This window comes from Acinonyx jubatus, chromosome D1 (assembly GCF_027475565.1).
Source record: "Acinonyx jubatus isolate Ajub_Pintada_27869175 chromosome D1, VMU_Ajub_asm_v1.0, whole genome shotgun sequence".
NCBI classification, from domain to species: Eukaryota; Metazoa; Chordata; class Mammalia; order Carnivora; family Felidae; genus Acinonyx; species Acinonyx jubatus.
Genome location: NC_069390.1, coordinates 6,213,801 through 6,228,101, shown reverse-complemented (window position 1 = coordinate 6,228,101; position 14,301 = coordinate 6,213,801). Strand labels below are relative to the sequence as shown.

Below are 14,301 nucleotides of genomic sequence, written 5' to 3'. Positions count from 1 at the left end.
GGGACAGCCCTGAGCTAAATCCTCAGGACAGAGGCTCAAACCACTGGCCCATCGAACCCTCCAGGGACCCCCTCAGATGGATCAGAGAGGCCTTCGAGGTCTCCTTGGCAGCTGCTCCCTTCTGTCCTCACTTTCCTCGTCACAGCCAAACAGCTATTGCTGCTAAAACCCTTCCATCTGCCTTTCAAAGCAGTATCAAGACCACCAACGCCAGGAAGCCCTCCCCTGGGTCCCTAGAGCCTGATAAACCCTGGGCAATGGAGACCACCCCCCCCCTCCCACCACCACCACCACCTCAGGCCCCAGGAACAAGGGTCAAATACAATCAAGGAAATCAAATCTTCAATGTATGGAAAAATCAGTGCCAGTGGGAGCCAAAGGTCACCGGACCAGGTGGAAGGTCAGCCAGTATATGATGAGGGGCTGGAAGGCTGCAGCTCCCAGAGTCAGGTAGAGCTGGAGACGCTGCCGGGGAGCTGGGCCCCCCATAGTGTCGGGGCCCAGGGCTGCTGTTCGCAAAGAGCGCACCTAGAAGAAAGGAGAGAGCTGAAGCTGTGCCAGGATGGGGAGGCTCGGCCCCAGCTCCAACCCCGGGGGAAGAGGCGGGAGGGGCAGCCCCAGACTCACGATGAAGTACATGAGTGAAGACGAAGTCCAGGCCAGTGCCACATAGTAGCCATCGCTGCCGAAAAGCAGCCCTGTGAGCACACTGAGGATCATCCTGCAGGGGTGTGGGGTGTTGGGAGGGGTGGGGGGAGAGGAGAAAGAAGATGCTGGAGACCTTCCAAGGATCCAGGCCTGAGACCGGCCCCACCACCCAGCCTAGACCCTGACCACCACCTCTGGGGCCCTTTATCTCGAATCTATCCCCACAGGGTCCTAGACTCAAAATGAATCTGGCAGGCCTAGGACTCAGCCCTAGCACCTGGATCTGAGACATCCTTCACGACCCCAGCTCAAGGCCCTTCTCCCCTGTGTTCCCGGAGTGGCTCTCCATACATTCTTGATCTAACAACGGTACACAGTTCCCGAGACGAGTGCAGAAGAGTGCAGGGGTACTCACCCCACATATTTGTAGCCGCTGTAGGCTAGCAGGTGGAAGGTGCTCAGGTCACTGCGCACGGTGGCCAGGTAGACGCCCAGGAGCAGGGCTAGCACCTCCATCACGACCCACACCAGCGCCGTGCTTGCACACAGGCCCAGCACTTCTGGGGAGAACCTGTGGCCACGTAGGGGTGGGGGTGGGGGTGAGTTCAGACACCAGCCATCCTGTTTGGCAGGTTGAGCCTGAGGACATGGGGTGGGCTTAGGACCTGCCACAGGTCCCTTGGGGAGGTGAGGAGAGCAGTCAGGAGGGAAAGCTGGTAGGAACAGAGGAGGGCCTTGGCACTGACCTTTTCTGAATGCCCAGTGCCATCCCAGCCAACAGCACGTAGGTGATGAAGGCCATTGCTGCCAAGAGCCAGAGAGATGCCGTCAGCCTGTTTTCCTCAATCAGAACCCCCTAACTAGGTATTTGAGGCCATTTACACTCCCCACCTTCTCCCTATACTTCCTTCATGCTCAGCCTCCATAGTCAGCTCCCCAATACCCTGCCTGCTCAGCTCTCTCTCCCTGTGTAAATGCTACCTGACCCTTCTCTCAGGACCACCAAGCTGCCTCCTTCCCTATCCCTGTGCTAGGAAATTTACCAGCTTCCTGCTGTGACTCTAACTACACCACAGGCCAAGGCCATTGTTAATCCTAGATGAGCTGGCAGGGGCCAAACTGATCTCACACAAGACTATAGGACCAAAATACAGGCTTGAAGACAACTCAGGCTGTTCCTGGAGTCCAGGCCATGAGGATGACTTCTTCTTACGTCTGGCCATTGGCACTGGCTATGGCTCTGGCCATCCTGCCAACATAGAGGGCTCCGGGTTTACCTCTGCTGTTTGCACAAAAGCTCAGAGCCAGTGGGAGCTGGGCTTTCACAGCAACTGTAACTCCTCAGCCCTGTTCCCTGCCCCCTGAAGCACCAGAACTGCGGTGCCCACCAAAGAGCACAGGGTCTGGAGTCAGGAGCCGGCTCTATCACCTATAAGCTACGTGGCTTCAAAGAGATTCGAGTCTCTCTGATCCTTGGCTTCAACATGGAAAACAGAGATGGCAGTTCCTGCCTTACCAGGTGGCTCTGAGAGAAAATGGAATGAAGGATGGAAGAACCTGTGGCCCTCCCAGAGCAACTGGGCTGACTGGCTGCCCTCACTAGCACTGGCTGCCCTAGCAACCCCTCTGAGGGCTGACCCGGGCACACTCACCCCTACTCTAGGGTACCCACCACGGGCTTCGCCTTGTACAGGCCCCGGGACAGAGAGGAGTCAAATGCAGAGTCTGCCAGCCGCTAGACAACGTGGGCGGCCTGACCCCGTGCCATGTGCCAGGTGGACGGGCGGTTATGGGAGCCCAGAAGGGAGTGATCACTTCCTCAGAGGAGGAAATGTTGGAGCAGGACTTGGGGGGTAAGTAACAACAATGACAGTAATGATTTAAAGTGTGCTTCCTGCTGAGCACACATCACCTCACTGAAGCTCCACCGCAATCCTTTGTGGTAGAGACTGTTGTTATTCCTGGTTTCCGGAAGAATTAAAGTAGCCAGCCTGAGGTCCCATAGCTGGAAGTTGCAGGGCCAGGTCTAAACCCAGAGCTCCAGGCTGGAGAGGGACATGGTCCCAGTCAAGAGGCAAGAACGTCTCCAGAGGGAACACCCTGAGGGCACTGAAGGCACAGCCAGGAAATTCCTCACTGGTCCCCCTACTCTCGCCTACCTGGCGTCTAGCAACCGCCACACACAAAAGCACCAAAAGCAGATGCTGAATCAACGCGTGAGCCTCTCTCTTCTCACTGGTGCCTCGAGGCACAGGTCCCCCCACAACTCCCAGCCCAGGTCAAAGAAGACTCACTGGGGATATAGAGGTCAGGGGCGTTGAGATCTTGCCGTGGTGGTAGAGGCATGTCGCGACTGTACTGCACTTCCCAGTTCTGGCGGCAGCGGTGGCGGCCAGGTCAGGAGTAAAAGATGAGAAGAGAAGAAAGGGCGTTGAGTTCTGGGGGCCAAACTCTGGGAAAGGATGACGGAGGCACAGGGCCCCGCCAGTTCACCTGGTAGGCAGCTCACCTGGTGTGTGTAGGGGAAGACCAGTAGCCCCAACTTCTTGGCCACATAGGCTGTGTCCACAGCAAAAAAATACTTGAGTTTGTTCACAGACACAAAACGGTGCAGCTGGGAGAGGAGAGAGGAGGCTGTGGGCAAGCTGCACACCAAACCTCAGGGTGCTCCAGGGTGTGCTCCTTCCCTGAGGGCTGCTGTGACAATTAGGTGGGATCCCGTGATGCCCCAGCCCTGGTCAGAAATCTTGCCACCCTTGCCCTGGGGGCAGGCCACACCTCCTTGTGCACCATGTCCTTCCCATGGGATGCGATGGAGCTGCCATAGGCCATAGCCACGTTGGCCATGGGGTCCCCAAGCAAGTGGTTGACATTGAAGGCCACGTCGGCTCCTGGGGCTGGGTATCCCCCTGGCTGGCTGGAGTAACCACCGCTTGTGTCATCGAAGAGGGGAGGGGGATCTGGAGCTGCCCGGGCCCTGTGCTTGGAGCCTGTGGGTTTGTAGGTACTAGAGTAGGTGACAGGAATACCAAGCATGAGCCCAAACCACCACCCCCTCCCCAGACTGCGCAGCCCTGTATGGGTCCTGGGGGCACCAAGCAATCAGTTAGTGAAATACATGCTGGATGGGGATAGGTAATCCAGAAAGAACTTTGAAGAAGGACCCTTTCCCAGAGGTGTTAAATGTAGGCAAAGAAAGAGCTAAGGCAGCACCTGGAAGTGGTTGCCCACCTGGGGGCTTCTGGGGATCTTCTCAAGGGAAGTGATCTCTGAATTGAGCCTTGGGAGAGTGAGTAGAAGTTTACTAGGTGGAGAAGATAACTGGGAAGGCATCCCGCATAAACAAGAGTGGGAAAGAAGACAGCTGAGTACCCAAAGGCCCTGGGCAGTGGTGAGGGCCCCTACCAGGGTCATGACAGGTAAAGAAAGTTCTGGAGGCAGACTCCGTTTGTGCTGGTCTAGCATGGGCAATCCAGCTGTGCTGTCACCGCCCGATCTCGGGATTGGGCCGAGAGGGCGAAGTCCGGGACGCGTTGCTGAGTCGCGCAGGGCGAAAACCCGAAAGACACCCGCCGCCCTGGGGAGCGGTCACGGCTGCCCCTCTCCCTCGGGGTGAGAGGGCCGCGCCGCCGACCCTCCTCCGGCCGGTCGGGCCGCGTCCCACCCGCCCCGCGCCCCACGCACCGTGGGCTCCGTATCCCGAGTGATAAGCCATGGCCGCGATGCTGGCTCTCCCCAGGGGCCCGCTGCGACGCCTCGTGGGTGAGAATACTAATAAGGCCGCAGCTCCGCACCCTGGGCACCGACTGAGGTTATGGAGAAGCCCGACACGTCCGCGAGCTCTTCGACCACAGCCGCCATGTCCGCAGCGTTATCCTCCGTCGCCTGCCATTGGCTCCTCGGCGGCGCCAACTCGCCCCTCCCTTCTCCCAATTGGCTGCTGGCGCGGCCTCGCTGAATTGGATTCGGCAGTAGTCAACTTCCGGGAGGAGGATAGGCGGAGCAATTCGAGGCACTCTCGGATTGGATGTTGCGTTTGCTAGTTTGTGCCCAGAACAGCCAATAGTTGGGTTAAAGTAAGAGGGTGTTGAGAATTATTTCCGCGCCTGCGCAGTGGGGCACTTGACGCTCGCCCTGCCACGACTACACCGGTTGGAGACCTGGAGGAGGCGGGAGTCCGGGAACCAAGTTTCGCTCGCCGGATGTACTCCAGGAGGGGATGGGTCGGTGGGGCTCTAGCAAGTCCCACCCCTCGGGGCTCCTGCCTCTCCCTCTCAATGCTCTCTTTCCTCTCCCGTCCTCCATACTCCCCCCAGCTCTGGAGCGGAGCCCAGGCAACCCGCGAGGTGTTAGTAGGAGGCCGCGCCGGGTAGTGACAGCGCGGCCAAGCGAGCCCCGGAAGCTGGCTCCTCCCCCAGCTCCCACCCCTCCTTCCCGCGCGGGTGCTGTCCGTTGTCCGGTGCTGAAATATCCCACAGCCACTGACGGCTATCCTGCAGACCCCGGGACCCTGCTGCTCTTGAGACACACGTACACACTACAAATATTGAAAATTCCAGAAGGTCTGAAGTCCCAGAGAATGGGTCTGAGCTCTTGATTGAGGGTCTGGGCTCTTGAGACACACGTACATTACAAATATTGAAGAATCCAGAAGGTCTGAAGTCCCAGAGATTGGATGGTATCGTTCGTTGGGACAGGATCCTGCACCAGTCCTGGCCCGTCAACTCTCCCGTGGTCCAGCCGATTTAGGGGGTGGAGGTGTGCTGATCCACCTCCGGAAGCTGCAGCTGATACTCCTGAGTCATTGCTGCCCTTGCCGCCCATCTTAAAGTGAAGCTGGGGTTTCCTTTCTCTCCGCCCAGTTTCTGACCACTCGCACCCTCCCGGCAACAGTCTTCAGGGGCCTCTCTCACACACTTTCAGCCACTACTTTCTAGAGCGCAAAATCAGGTCCTCTGCGATCTGCCTCTAGTTAACTAGCCAGTGTCTGGTTACACCAGGTTACTCTCCTACTCTCTGAACACAACCCACGTGGTCTAATCGCAGTGTCTTTGCTCAAAAGTCCCCTCCACCTGGGATGCCCTTCCTCCTCATATCCATTTGTCGAAAGTCTAGTTATCCTTTAAGAATCAGTTTGACTTGTGTCTCAGAGAGACAAAGGGAACAGAGGAATGACCTGGCTGGGGGTTGAACCTGGAGGCCGAGTTCTAGGCTCCCTCTGGGAACACCACTTTGCCCTGTATGTAAATTCCATTAGGACAGGGCCTGTGTCTTTCTCCACTCCTACCCTTGTCTTCACAGTGCCAAGCGCAGTACTTGGATATAGAAGATATCCAATAAACATCTGTGCCCAATAAATAAATAATCAATAAATAAATGTAGCCCTGGGTCAGTCCTTTACTCTCTCAACCATTTCAATTACCTCATCTTCAAATGGGTAGGGATATTAAACTGAATGGTCTTTGAGTTCCCTTTGCAAAAAAAAAAAAAAAAAAAGTCGAAAAGCAACCCAACCTAGCATTGCAGTTCCCTGTGTCCCACCAACTGATTGTCTACCTTGAGGGCTAGGTCCAGACCCAGAGGCAGATGGGCTGAGGCCCCTGAGGGCCAGGGAACAACACTGGGGCCACCACGTGGAATGAGGGTGTCCTCCCATGAAGGACAGATCCCATTCCCCTGTACGTCATGATGAATGCTTGTGCACCTTTCTACTCCCATTTCTCAGATGGGAAAACGGAGGTTGAGGTGAAAAGTGCAGGCCCAAGGTCACGAAGCTTGGGGCCCTGGGTGTCCTGGCCTGCGCAACCTGCCTGCTCTACGTGAAGCCCGCACCTCGGGCCAGCAAATGAGGCGTGTCTCACCTTTCTGGGCTGTAACCGCTTTCTCCCCTACACGCAAGGCTTCCGGGGTGGGGTCCAGGTGGGCTTAGGCTTGGGCCTACACCTCAGAGACGGGACCGCGGGGGGTATTACTCATCTTTGAGATTCCCTGTCCTCATTTTACAGCAGGGGAAACAGGCTCTGAGAGCAAGGACTCGGCCAAGGTCGCAAGCGCCAGCGCGGCGGGAGGGGAACCCAAGCTTGGGTCCGCCAGACTGGGGTTCTCGGGGGCGGAGGCAGCGCCCGCCGGTGCCAGGCGCTGCCGGCGGCGCCGCGGGTGCCGCGGGGGCGGGGTCAGCGGAGGGCGGGGCGCCGGGCACCGCGGCCGCCAACGCTGCCGCCGCCACCGCGCTCGAGCTCGAGCTCCGCGCACTCCCTGTGCGGCCGCCGAGCCGAGCGGACGCCCTCGGGGCCGCGCCGCAGCCCTCTGCGCTCCCCCCTATCATGCCCGGGGCCCGGGCCCGGGCCGCCCAAGCAGCCAGGACACCATGCCCGAGGGTGGCGGAGGAGACAGCGGGGAGGTGCCCGCGTTCATCCCGGACGGCGAGCCGCTGCGGGAGGAGGTACGGCCGCTGTGTGTTGGGGGGCCGGAGCCGGGGCTGGAACAGGGTGAGGGGGACAAGGGAAGGGGCCAACCCCAGGACAGGGGCTGAGGAAGGAAGTCCCCAAACCCCTGTTGCCAATGACGTCATTAGGGTAGCCGGCGCCCTGCGAGGCTAGGGGCTCGCGTGGGGGTCGGGGTGGGGCGCTGGAAAGGGAGGAGGGGGCGATTCCAACCCCTGGCGCCCCTTCTTCCCGCCCCCCGCCCTCCTGTGACGTCAGCGCCCGGCTCCTGCGCGCCCTCCTGCCGCAGCGCTGCCCCTCACCCCCAAGGCCCCGGGGTCAGGCCCCCGGCCCAGCCCAGCGGCTCACGAGGTGCCCGGGCGGCGCCTGCAATGCAGCAGCGGTGGCCGGGACTTGGGGGAGGGAGCGGAGGGAGGAGGGGAAAGAGGAAAGGAGGAGGCCTCCGGTTCCCCTTTTCCCTCTCCCCGTGCTGAGGCCACAGGGCCCATCCTGCTGGCTGGGACCCCCAGGGTGGCCCCTCCTCAGCCCTAGCCAGGAAGAGGGTCCGCAGGGGCCTGGAGCCCCGTGTGGGGTGCTGGGGTGATAGGTGGTGAGTGGCTCTGTGTGTTTGGGCGGCTGTGGTGCGCCTGCGGGCGTGTGAATGTTAGTCCGCGCCCCTCACACCTCGGGTGAGCTAAAGTCGGGTGACGCCGGGGGCCTTGGCTTGAGCGATGCGGTCATGCGTGCATGTGTTCCGTCGTGGGTGGGTTTCTTCTGCGGAGTCTAGGGTGGGTGTCAGGTGGCAGTAGGGGTGGGGTTGGGGGTTGCGCACTGTGGTCAGGTGAGGGTCTGGCGTGTAGCCGGGCCTCCGTCGGTGTGTCATTGGTATTTGCGTGTGTGTCCTGTGGTGGGCGGGTCTGGGTGGGGTGTGTGCCTGTGTGCGTGGGCGAGCGCGTGCGCCTAGGCACCACGTTCCGGTTTGAGGGGTTGTGCCCCGGGCACTGGGGAGGGTCTGGTGCCTGGGATGAACGGGCAGAGCTCACGTCTGTGACTGGTGGGTCTGTGACAAACACGGTGGGGGTGTGGAGGTGTGGGTGCGTGCATCCGACTGGCCCTGCGGGTCGTGGTGGCGATGTGTACCTGTGGTGGGTGACTGGCGGGGTAGGACAGGCCGCCCTGGGCTGGGCTGGGCGGGGCGGGGGTGGGGGGGGGGGCGTTTCCTCTCCTCTTGGGTCCCTGAGTTTGGAGACGTGGCCCCTTGACTCCACCTCTGCTGTCCCCACCAGGCCACCTCTCCCTTCTCTTTCTTTTTCCCCTCCTTTCCCCACCCCCTCCCCACTTCTGTCTCCACAGGCCCCCTGGAGGTGAGGTGGGGGCTGGGCGGGCAGCCCCGCCTGGGAGGGCAGGCCAAACCCTCTGGGCCCGGGAGTGGCCCCTGCTGCCCAGCAGCTGTGTTCCACCCCCTCGGTCTCCGCGCAGATGGGGAATGGAGGGATGGAGGACGGGGGACGTGCTCCATCTGCTCCCCCCAGACTCACACCTCCTCCGTTCCCAGCAATTCCTCTTTCTCACTTAAGAGCTTCTCCCGAGTCTCCAAGTTGGAACCAAAGGACCAGAGGGAGTCTCAGGGAAACAGTAATAATATTTATTCCCGTGGCCAGACCCTGTGCTGAGATCGCCACGCGGACGATCTCGTCGAATCCTCACACACGCCCCGGTTTACAGATGAGGAGACCGAGGTCCAGAGAGGGACCTACCCGAGTCATACGGTCAGCACTGCCTCCTGAGCGGTGGGGCTCTGAAGCGCATGCTCTTCCCCCTCAGGACCCCTGCCGCCCTGGCCTCCCGTGCCAACAGGTCCAGGAACCGGGGCCCAGCGAGGGCAGGAATGTGGCCACGGCCACACAGCAAGTTAAGGGTAGAGCTGGGACCGGCGCTCAGTTTTCTCAGTGGCCAGTCGCGTCCTTTCTTCTCTTGGCAGGGACGGGTCTGTCTTGTCCCTAGGTGCCCTTGGCGGAGATGATGGGGCACAGTAGAGGACAGGCTCGGGGCAGATGGGCCCGAGTTGGACTCCTGCGGCTCCACGGCGAGTTAGAGCTAGAAGGGTGAGGCACAGAGCAGGGGGCTCGCTCCCTCGGAGCCTCGGTTTCCTCCTCCGTGGAGTGGGGAGCGTCGCCCCGCCTCCCTCGCGGGGCTTCAGCAGAGGGCCAGGCGCGGCCCGAGGCCCCGTCCTGACCCGCGCCTCTCCTCTCTCCGCCCCGCAGCAGCGGCCCTTGAAACAGTCCCTGGGAAGCTCCCTGTGCCGCGAGTCGCACTGGAAGTGCCTGCTGCTCACCCTGCTCATCCATGCCTGTGGCGCCGTGGTGGCCTGGTGTCGCCTGGCCACGGTGCCGCGGCTGGTCCTGGGGCCCGAGGCGGCTCTGGCCCGCGGGGCCGGGGGCCCGCCGCCCACCTACCCGGCCAGCCCTTGCTCTGACGGCTACCTGTACATCCCGCTGGCCTTCGTGTCCCTCCTCTACCTCCTCTACCTGGCCGAGTGCTGGCACTGCCACGTGCGGTCGTGCCAGGCGCCGCGCACCGACGCCAACACCGTGCTCGCCCTGATCCGCCGGCTGCAGCAGGCGCCGCCCTGCGTCTGGTGGAAGGCCACCAGCTACCACTACGTGCGGCGCACCCGCCAGATCACCCGCTACCGGAACGGCGACGCCTACACCACCACGCAGGTCTACCACGAGCGGGCGGACAGCCGCACGGCCCGCGGCGAGTTTGACTACTCGGCCCACGGCGTCCGCGACGTCTCCAAGGAGCTCGTGGGCCTGGCCGACCACGCGGCCACGCGGCTGCGCTTCACCAAGTGCTTCAGCTTCGGCAGCGCCGAGGCCGAGGCCTCGTACCTCACCCAGAGGGCCCGCTTCTTCAGCGCCAACGAGGGCCTGGACGACTACCTGGAGGCCCGCGAGGGCATGCACCTGAAGGACGTGGACTTCCGCGAGTCCCTCATGGTCTTCGCGGACCCCCGCAGCCCGCCCTGGTACGCCCGCGCCTGGGTCTTCTGGCTGGTGTCCGCGGCCACGCTGTCCTGGCCGCTGCGCGTCGTGGCGGCCTACGGCACGGCCCACGTGCACTACCAGGTGGAGAAGCTCTTTGGCGCCGGCTCGCCCCCGCCGGGGGCCGTGCCCAGCGGGCCCCCGCTCTCCCGCGTGGCCACGGTGGACTTCACCGAGCTCGAGTGGCACATCTGCTCCAACCGGCAGCTGGTGCCCAGCTACTCGGAGGCCGTGGTCATGGGCGCCGGCGCCTACCTCCGCGGCTGCCAGCGCTGCCGTCGCTCCCTCAGCAGCAACTCGCTGCCCCCCGCCCGGCCCAGCGGGCCCCGCCTGCCTTTCAGCCGCAGCCGGCTCTCCCTGGGAGCCGGGGGCCGGGCCACCCCGGGGGTCTTCCGGAGCCTGAGCGGGGGGCCGCTGGGGCGCCGGGCAGAGGACACGGAGCCCCTGGAAAGCCCACCGTGTTACGAGGACGCCCTTTACTTCCCGGTGCTCATCGTCCACGGCGACGGCGGCTGCCAGGGGGACGGGCAGGGTGCGCTCTGAGACCCGCACGGTCCCCGGAGCGGCCTCCTCCCCGCCGTCCCACCGTGGGCTCCCGACGCCCGACGCCCGAGCGGTCGTTGTCCAAGACGGGAGGGAAAACAGACCAGCGCACGAGGGGTGGGGGTGGGGCCAGGCCCTTAAACAGACTGAAGGACCGGAGGGCGTAAGCGGCCGCGGCCGAAGTGGAGTCTCTGAACTGTCCCAGCATGGCTCCCGCCCGCCCCCACCCCACCCCACCCCCCCCCACGGCCACGTTCCACCCCTGCACTGTCTGGTGATCTGGCTTAGGGCCCTCTCGGGCAGGGCAGGGCAGGGGGGCGAGTTTCCAGAGAGCCTGAGATGGGGGACGAGTCCTGGGGACAGCTGTTGCACGCAGCGCAGGGCCGCCTCTGGGCTCCGCCCTAGGTGGCTGAGGCCGCCCTGGGAGCCCTCGAGCGACCCAGAAGCACAAATTGGTGGTTTGGGGCCATGCCCAGTTGGGCTGGCCTCCACGAAGCGGAGGAGCTGGCCGTGGGGCGGCACCGTAGCCTTGGCCCCACTAGTGGCCCGAAGTCCCCCTCCTCCTGCCCTGACAGGCCCTTCGCCGCCTGCCCTCTGGTCTCCGCTGAGGGCCGGTCCCTGATCACACTCCGCAGCACAGCCCCTCTACTGGGAGCCCGGTTCTTAGAGCACAGCCTCGTCCCCCGCCCCAGCCCCCAGTTTTTCCCTGGTAACCCTCCCCCCACCTCCAGCTCCCCTGTGACCTGGGGTTCCTTCTCAGGGCCCTACCTTAAGCCCACATCCCCTGGTCTCGGCCCCTGTCCCTCACGAAGTCCACATCTGCCTCTGCCAGCCACGCGCACACACCCCGGGCTTGGCCCTCCCACTGCCCCCACCCCCGACTTCTCTGCTCTTCACCTTCCTGATGACCCACGGGGCCCCGGGCCACGGGGCATCCGAGGGACCTCGGCCTTGGCCACAGCCTCTTGGACGATGCACCTGCTCGGCCATGGAGGCGCCTGCCTCTCCCATCAGTGGGGCCTGGCCCAGGAGACACCGTCCCTCCTCCAGGGAGGAGAGAGAAGTCCCTTCCCTTCCAAATGGGGTTTCCACCCCCTCTGAGGGGCCGGTGGGGGGAGGGGGGCGAGGAGGCAGAGAAGATGCAGATAAAATAAAAGGTATGAAATGGAAGGTCTTCTCACGTGCGTTCCTGAGCGGTGGGTCCAAGGCCACTACCGGCACAACGGGCTACCCCGGGTCAGCGATGCAATGCTCGGTCGTGGAAGGGGACACAGGGTCGGACTCCAGTGTTCCCAGGAGCAAGGTAAGCCGAGAGGGAACCCCCTGCCCAGCCTAGGGCCCGAGACTCAGGTTTGAGTCGCTGCAGCTGACTCCAACCGACCGGCACCTGGGGCACTTCTAAGGCGGTGTCCAAGCGGTCCCCCTTCTAGCCCAGGGCGGTGGGGGGGGAGGGGTGGGTCTTCATTCTGCCGCTGGGCCTGCTGGGGACTAAGGGTCTGGTGACTGCTCCCCAAAGTGGGGGGGGGGGGGGGAGTGGGGAAGAGCCACGATCTGTGGTGCGAATTCAGTTCCCCTGATGGCTGTCGGCGTTAGTGGTTCAGGGGAACGGGCACCGAGATGTTGGAGGACACAAGGTGGGAGACGGCCAGCCCCGAGTCGGCGCGTGGGATCTGAAGGCCAAGAGGAAGGTCAAAGCAAGGGCCTCCCTCACGCCCGGAAGTGGCATCTTCGCACGTATGCCTGTGCCGGGGGTGCACCGGGCCGAGGGGCAAATGTGGGTGGGATCCACTGTGGGCCACCCCTCAAGCCCTGACGTGGATCTGCGTCCACCTGGAGAAAGGCACCCTTTTCTGATTTGTGCAAAGGCACCATAAGGACTCACGGTGGCCCTAGAAGGGGGCCGAGCATGGGTGCGATTCCCCTGGGCGGAGACAGGGCAGGGTGTGTTCCGGGCCATGGGAGCTGCATTCCCAAAGGCACGGGGGCAGGGCATGAAGCGTGAAGAGGGGTAGAAGCAGACTGCCCTGGGAGAGTTGGCTGAGGCCTTCGGTACCAAACCCCAGAACTCATCTGAAAGCTGGAGCAAACTGGAGCCTCCAAGGTGGTTGAGCAGGTAAGTGACAAGGTCAGGCCCACATGTTAGCATCTTAGGCAGAGTCCAGCTGCTTGCTGGCCGGGGGGGGGGGGGGGGGGTGGTTCAGGTCTTTGTCCAGAACCCACTTGAAGAAACTCCATGGTGCCCAAACATTTGAGGGAGCCGCATGGGCAGTGTGTGTGTGGGCGGGGGCAGGGGGGTGGTTACTGGCTCCAGCTCCTTCCCGTGGAGATTGCGTCTTCCACCGTCCTCTGTCCACGGCCACCAGCTACCTGCTAGCCGTGATCTACTCTCCTCTCCTCCTCAGCAGCAGAACCCCAGTTTTACTTCCGATGGCAGTGAGCCCAGCTGAAAGGCCACATTTCCAGCCTCCCTGGCACATACAATGTGACTGCGTGACTGAATTTTAGGATTGGAGATGTAAGGAGAAGGTGTTGGAAAAGATTTTTAAGAATGCTCCTTGAAATAGAAATAATCTTGGTGAAGGCTAGTTCTATCTCCTTGTTTCCTCCCGCATTCCGCCTGGGATGCAGATGTGATGGTTGGAACTCCAGCAGCAATATTGGGCCAGGAGGTGACCTTGAGAATTAGAGCCATGTGGTGAGGATAGTAGAACAAGATAAAAGCCCCGCAGCTTCCCGTGACACCATAGGAGCTTCTTTGTGTCGCTTGCTTCCAGAATCTCAATAGAAGGAGACATAAGCTTCTAGTTTGTTTAAGCTTCTGGTTTTTTCCCTTGTTTCTATTACTGGCATCCTATGTTCATTATCTACTACTACATAACAACTTACCCCCAAATTTAGTGCCTTAAAACATCAATAATCACTATTATCGCTCCTGGTTTCTGTGGGTGAAGAATTCAGACGGAGAAAACAGGTACGGTTTCTCTCTGCTCTGGGACACTTAAGGGGCCTCTGCTGGAAGACTCTGAAGCCAGGGGTGGCTGTTAGAGCCAACACTGAGCCGGGAGAATTCTTAAAAGGAAAAGAATGTCTGAGGAAAGGGACAGAGCCTTGTTCCAAAAAGCTCATAGTCCTCTGCCTTTGCTCTCTGATTGAAACCTGACACAGCACGGCCAAAACAGAGCACCCGATTTCCAACCTGCGCCCCAACCCTGCCCCTCTCTGTCTTTTCCATCTCGGTAAACACTGCCGCCGTTCGCCCAGTTGCTTACTCCAGACACCTGCGTGGCAATCCTCTCCTTCTCCTCCTTCTTTTTCATTATGTAACATCTCAGACATCGCAAAGGTAGAGACGTGGGTGCACGTGGGCTCTTTGTCCTGAGCGCCCAGCTCTCCAGCCGTCCCCTACCGTGACCGCTCCTACCCCATCCACGCACACGCACCCCCACTGGGTTATTTTGAAGAAGATCTACAGGCTGTAGCATTTCATCCACGAACGCCTTCCTCACTTCCCCGCGTGAAAGATATCACCCAGGACTCTCCCTACACCAGCTCTCTAAGCAGCCCCCGGGTCTTCTCCATCTGAAGCCACCACCTTGCTTTGGGCCCCCAGGGGCCCTCCCCCAGTGACTACCACAGACTCT

At 61.6% G+C, this 14,301-nt stretch overlaps 2 protein-coding genes across 2 annotated transcripts; one reads left to right on the top strand and one right to left on the bottom strand.

The window, feature by feature from the left end:
* Window positions 1-325: 325 nt before the first annotated feature.
* YIF1A (Yip1 interacting factor homolog A, membrane trafficking protein) lies at window positions 326-4,554 on the bottom strand. Its single transcript, XM_027045856.2, has 8 exons — window positions 4,333-4,554; window positions 3,427-3,638; window positions 3,158-3,262; window positions 2,943-3,021; window positions 1,395-1,452; window positions 1,064-1,219; window positions 628-721; window positions 326-528 (listed from the first exon to the last, which is right to left on the bottom strand). Exons 1-8 carry the CDS (start codon window positions 4,361-4,363, stop codon window positions 382-384), a joined length of 882 nt encoding a protein of 293 aa, XP_026901657.1. The 5' UTR covers window positions 4,364-4,554; the 3' UTR covers window positions 326-381.
* Window positions 4,555-6,848: 2,294 nt separating this feature from the next.
* Window positions 6,849-12,090, top strand: TMEM151A (transmembrane protein 151A). Its single transcript, XM_027045855.2, has 2 exons — window positions 6,849-7,090; window positions 9,335-12,090. Exons 1-2 carry the CDS (start codon window positions 7,016-7,018, stop codon window positions 10,658-10,660), a joined length of 1,401 nt encoding a protein of 466 aa, XP_026901656.1. The 5' UTR covers window positions 6,849-7,015; the 3' UTR covers window positions 10,661-12,090.
* The last annotated feature ends 2,211 nt before the right edge of the window (window positions 12,091-14,301 follow it).

What these genes read in the sequence shown, in the direction of transcription:
- TMEM151A (XM_027045855.2), top strand. Translation starts at nt 7,016, where the DNA reads ATGCCCGAGGGTGGCGGAGGAGACAGCGGGGAGGTGCCCGCGTTCATC. An exon ending in GCGAGCCGCTGCGGGAGGAG is followed by an intron (nt 7,091 to 9,334) that starts GTACGGCCGCTG and finishes TCCGCCCCGCAG; the next exon opens with CAGCGGCCCTTGAAACAGTC.
- YIF1A (XM_027045856.2), bottom strand. Translation starts at nt 4,363, where the DNA reads ATGGCTTATCACTCGGGATACGGAGCCCACG. An exon ending in CTCGGGATACGGAGCCCACG is followed by an intron (nt 3,639 to 4,332) that starts GTGCGTGGGGCG and finishes ACAAACCCACAG; the next exon opens with GCTCCAAGCACAGGGCCCGG. An exon ending in CCCTGACCTCTATATCCCCA is followed by an intron (nt 1,453 to 2,942) that starts GTGAGTCTTCTT and finishes GGCTCTTGGCAG; the next exon opens with CAATGGCCTTCATCACCTAC.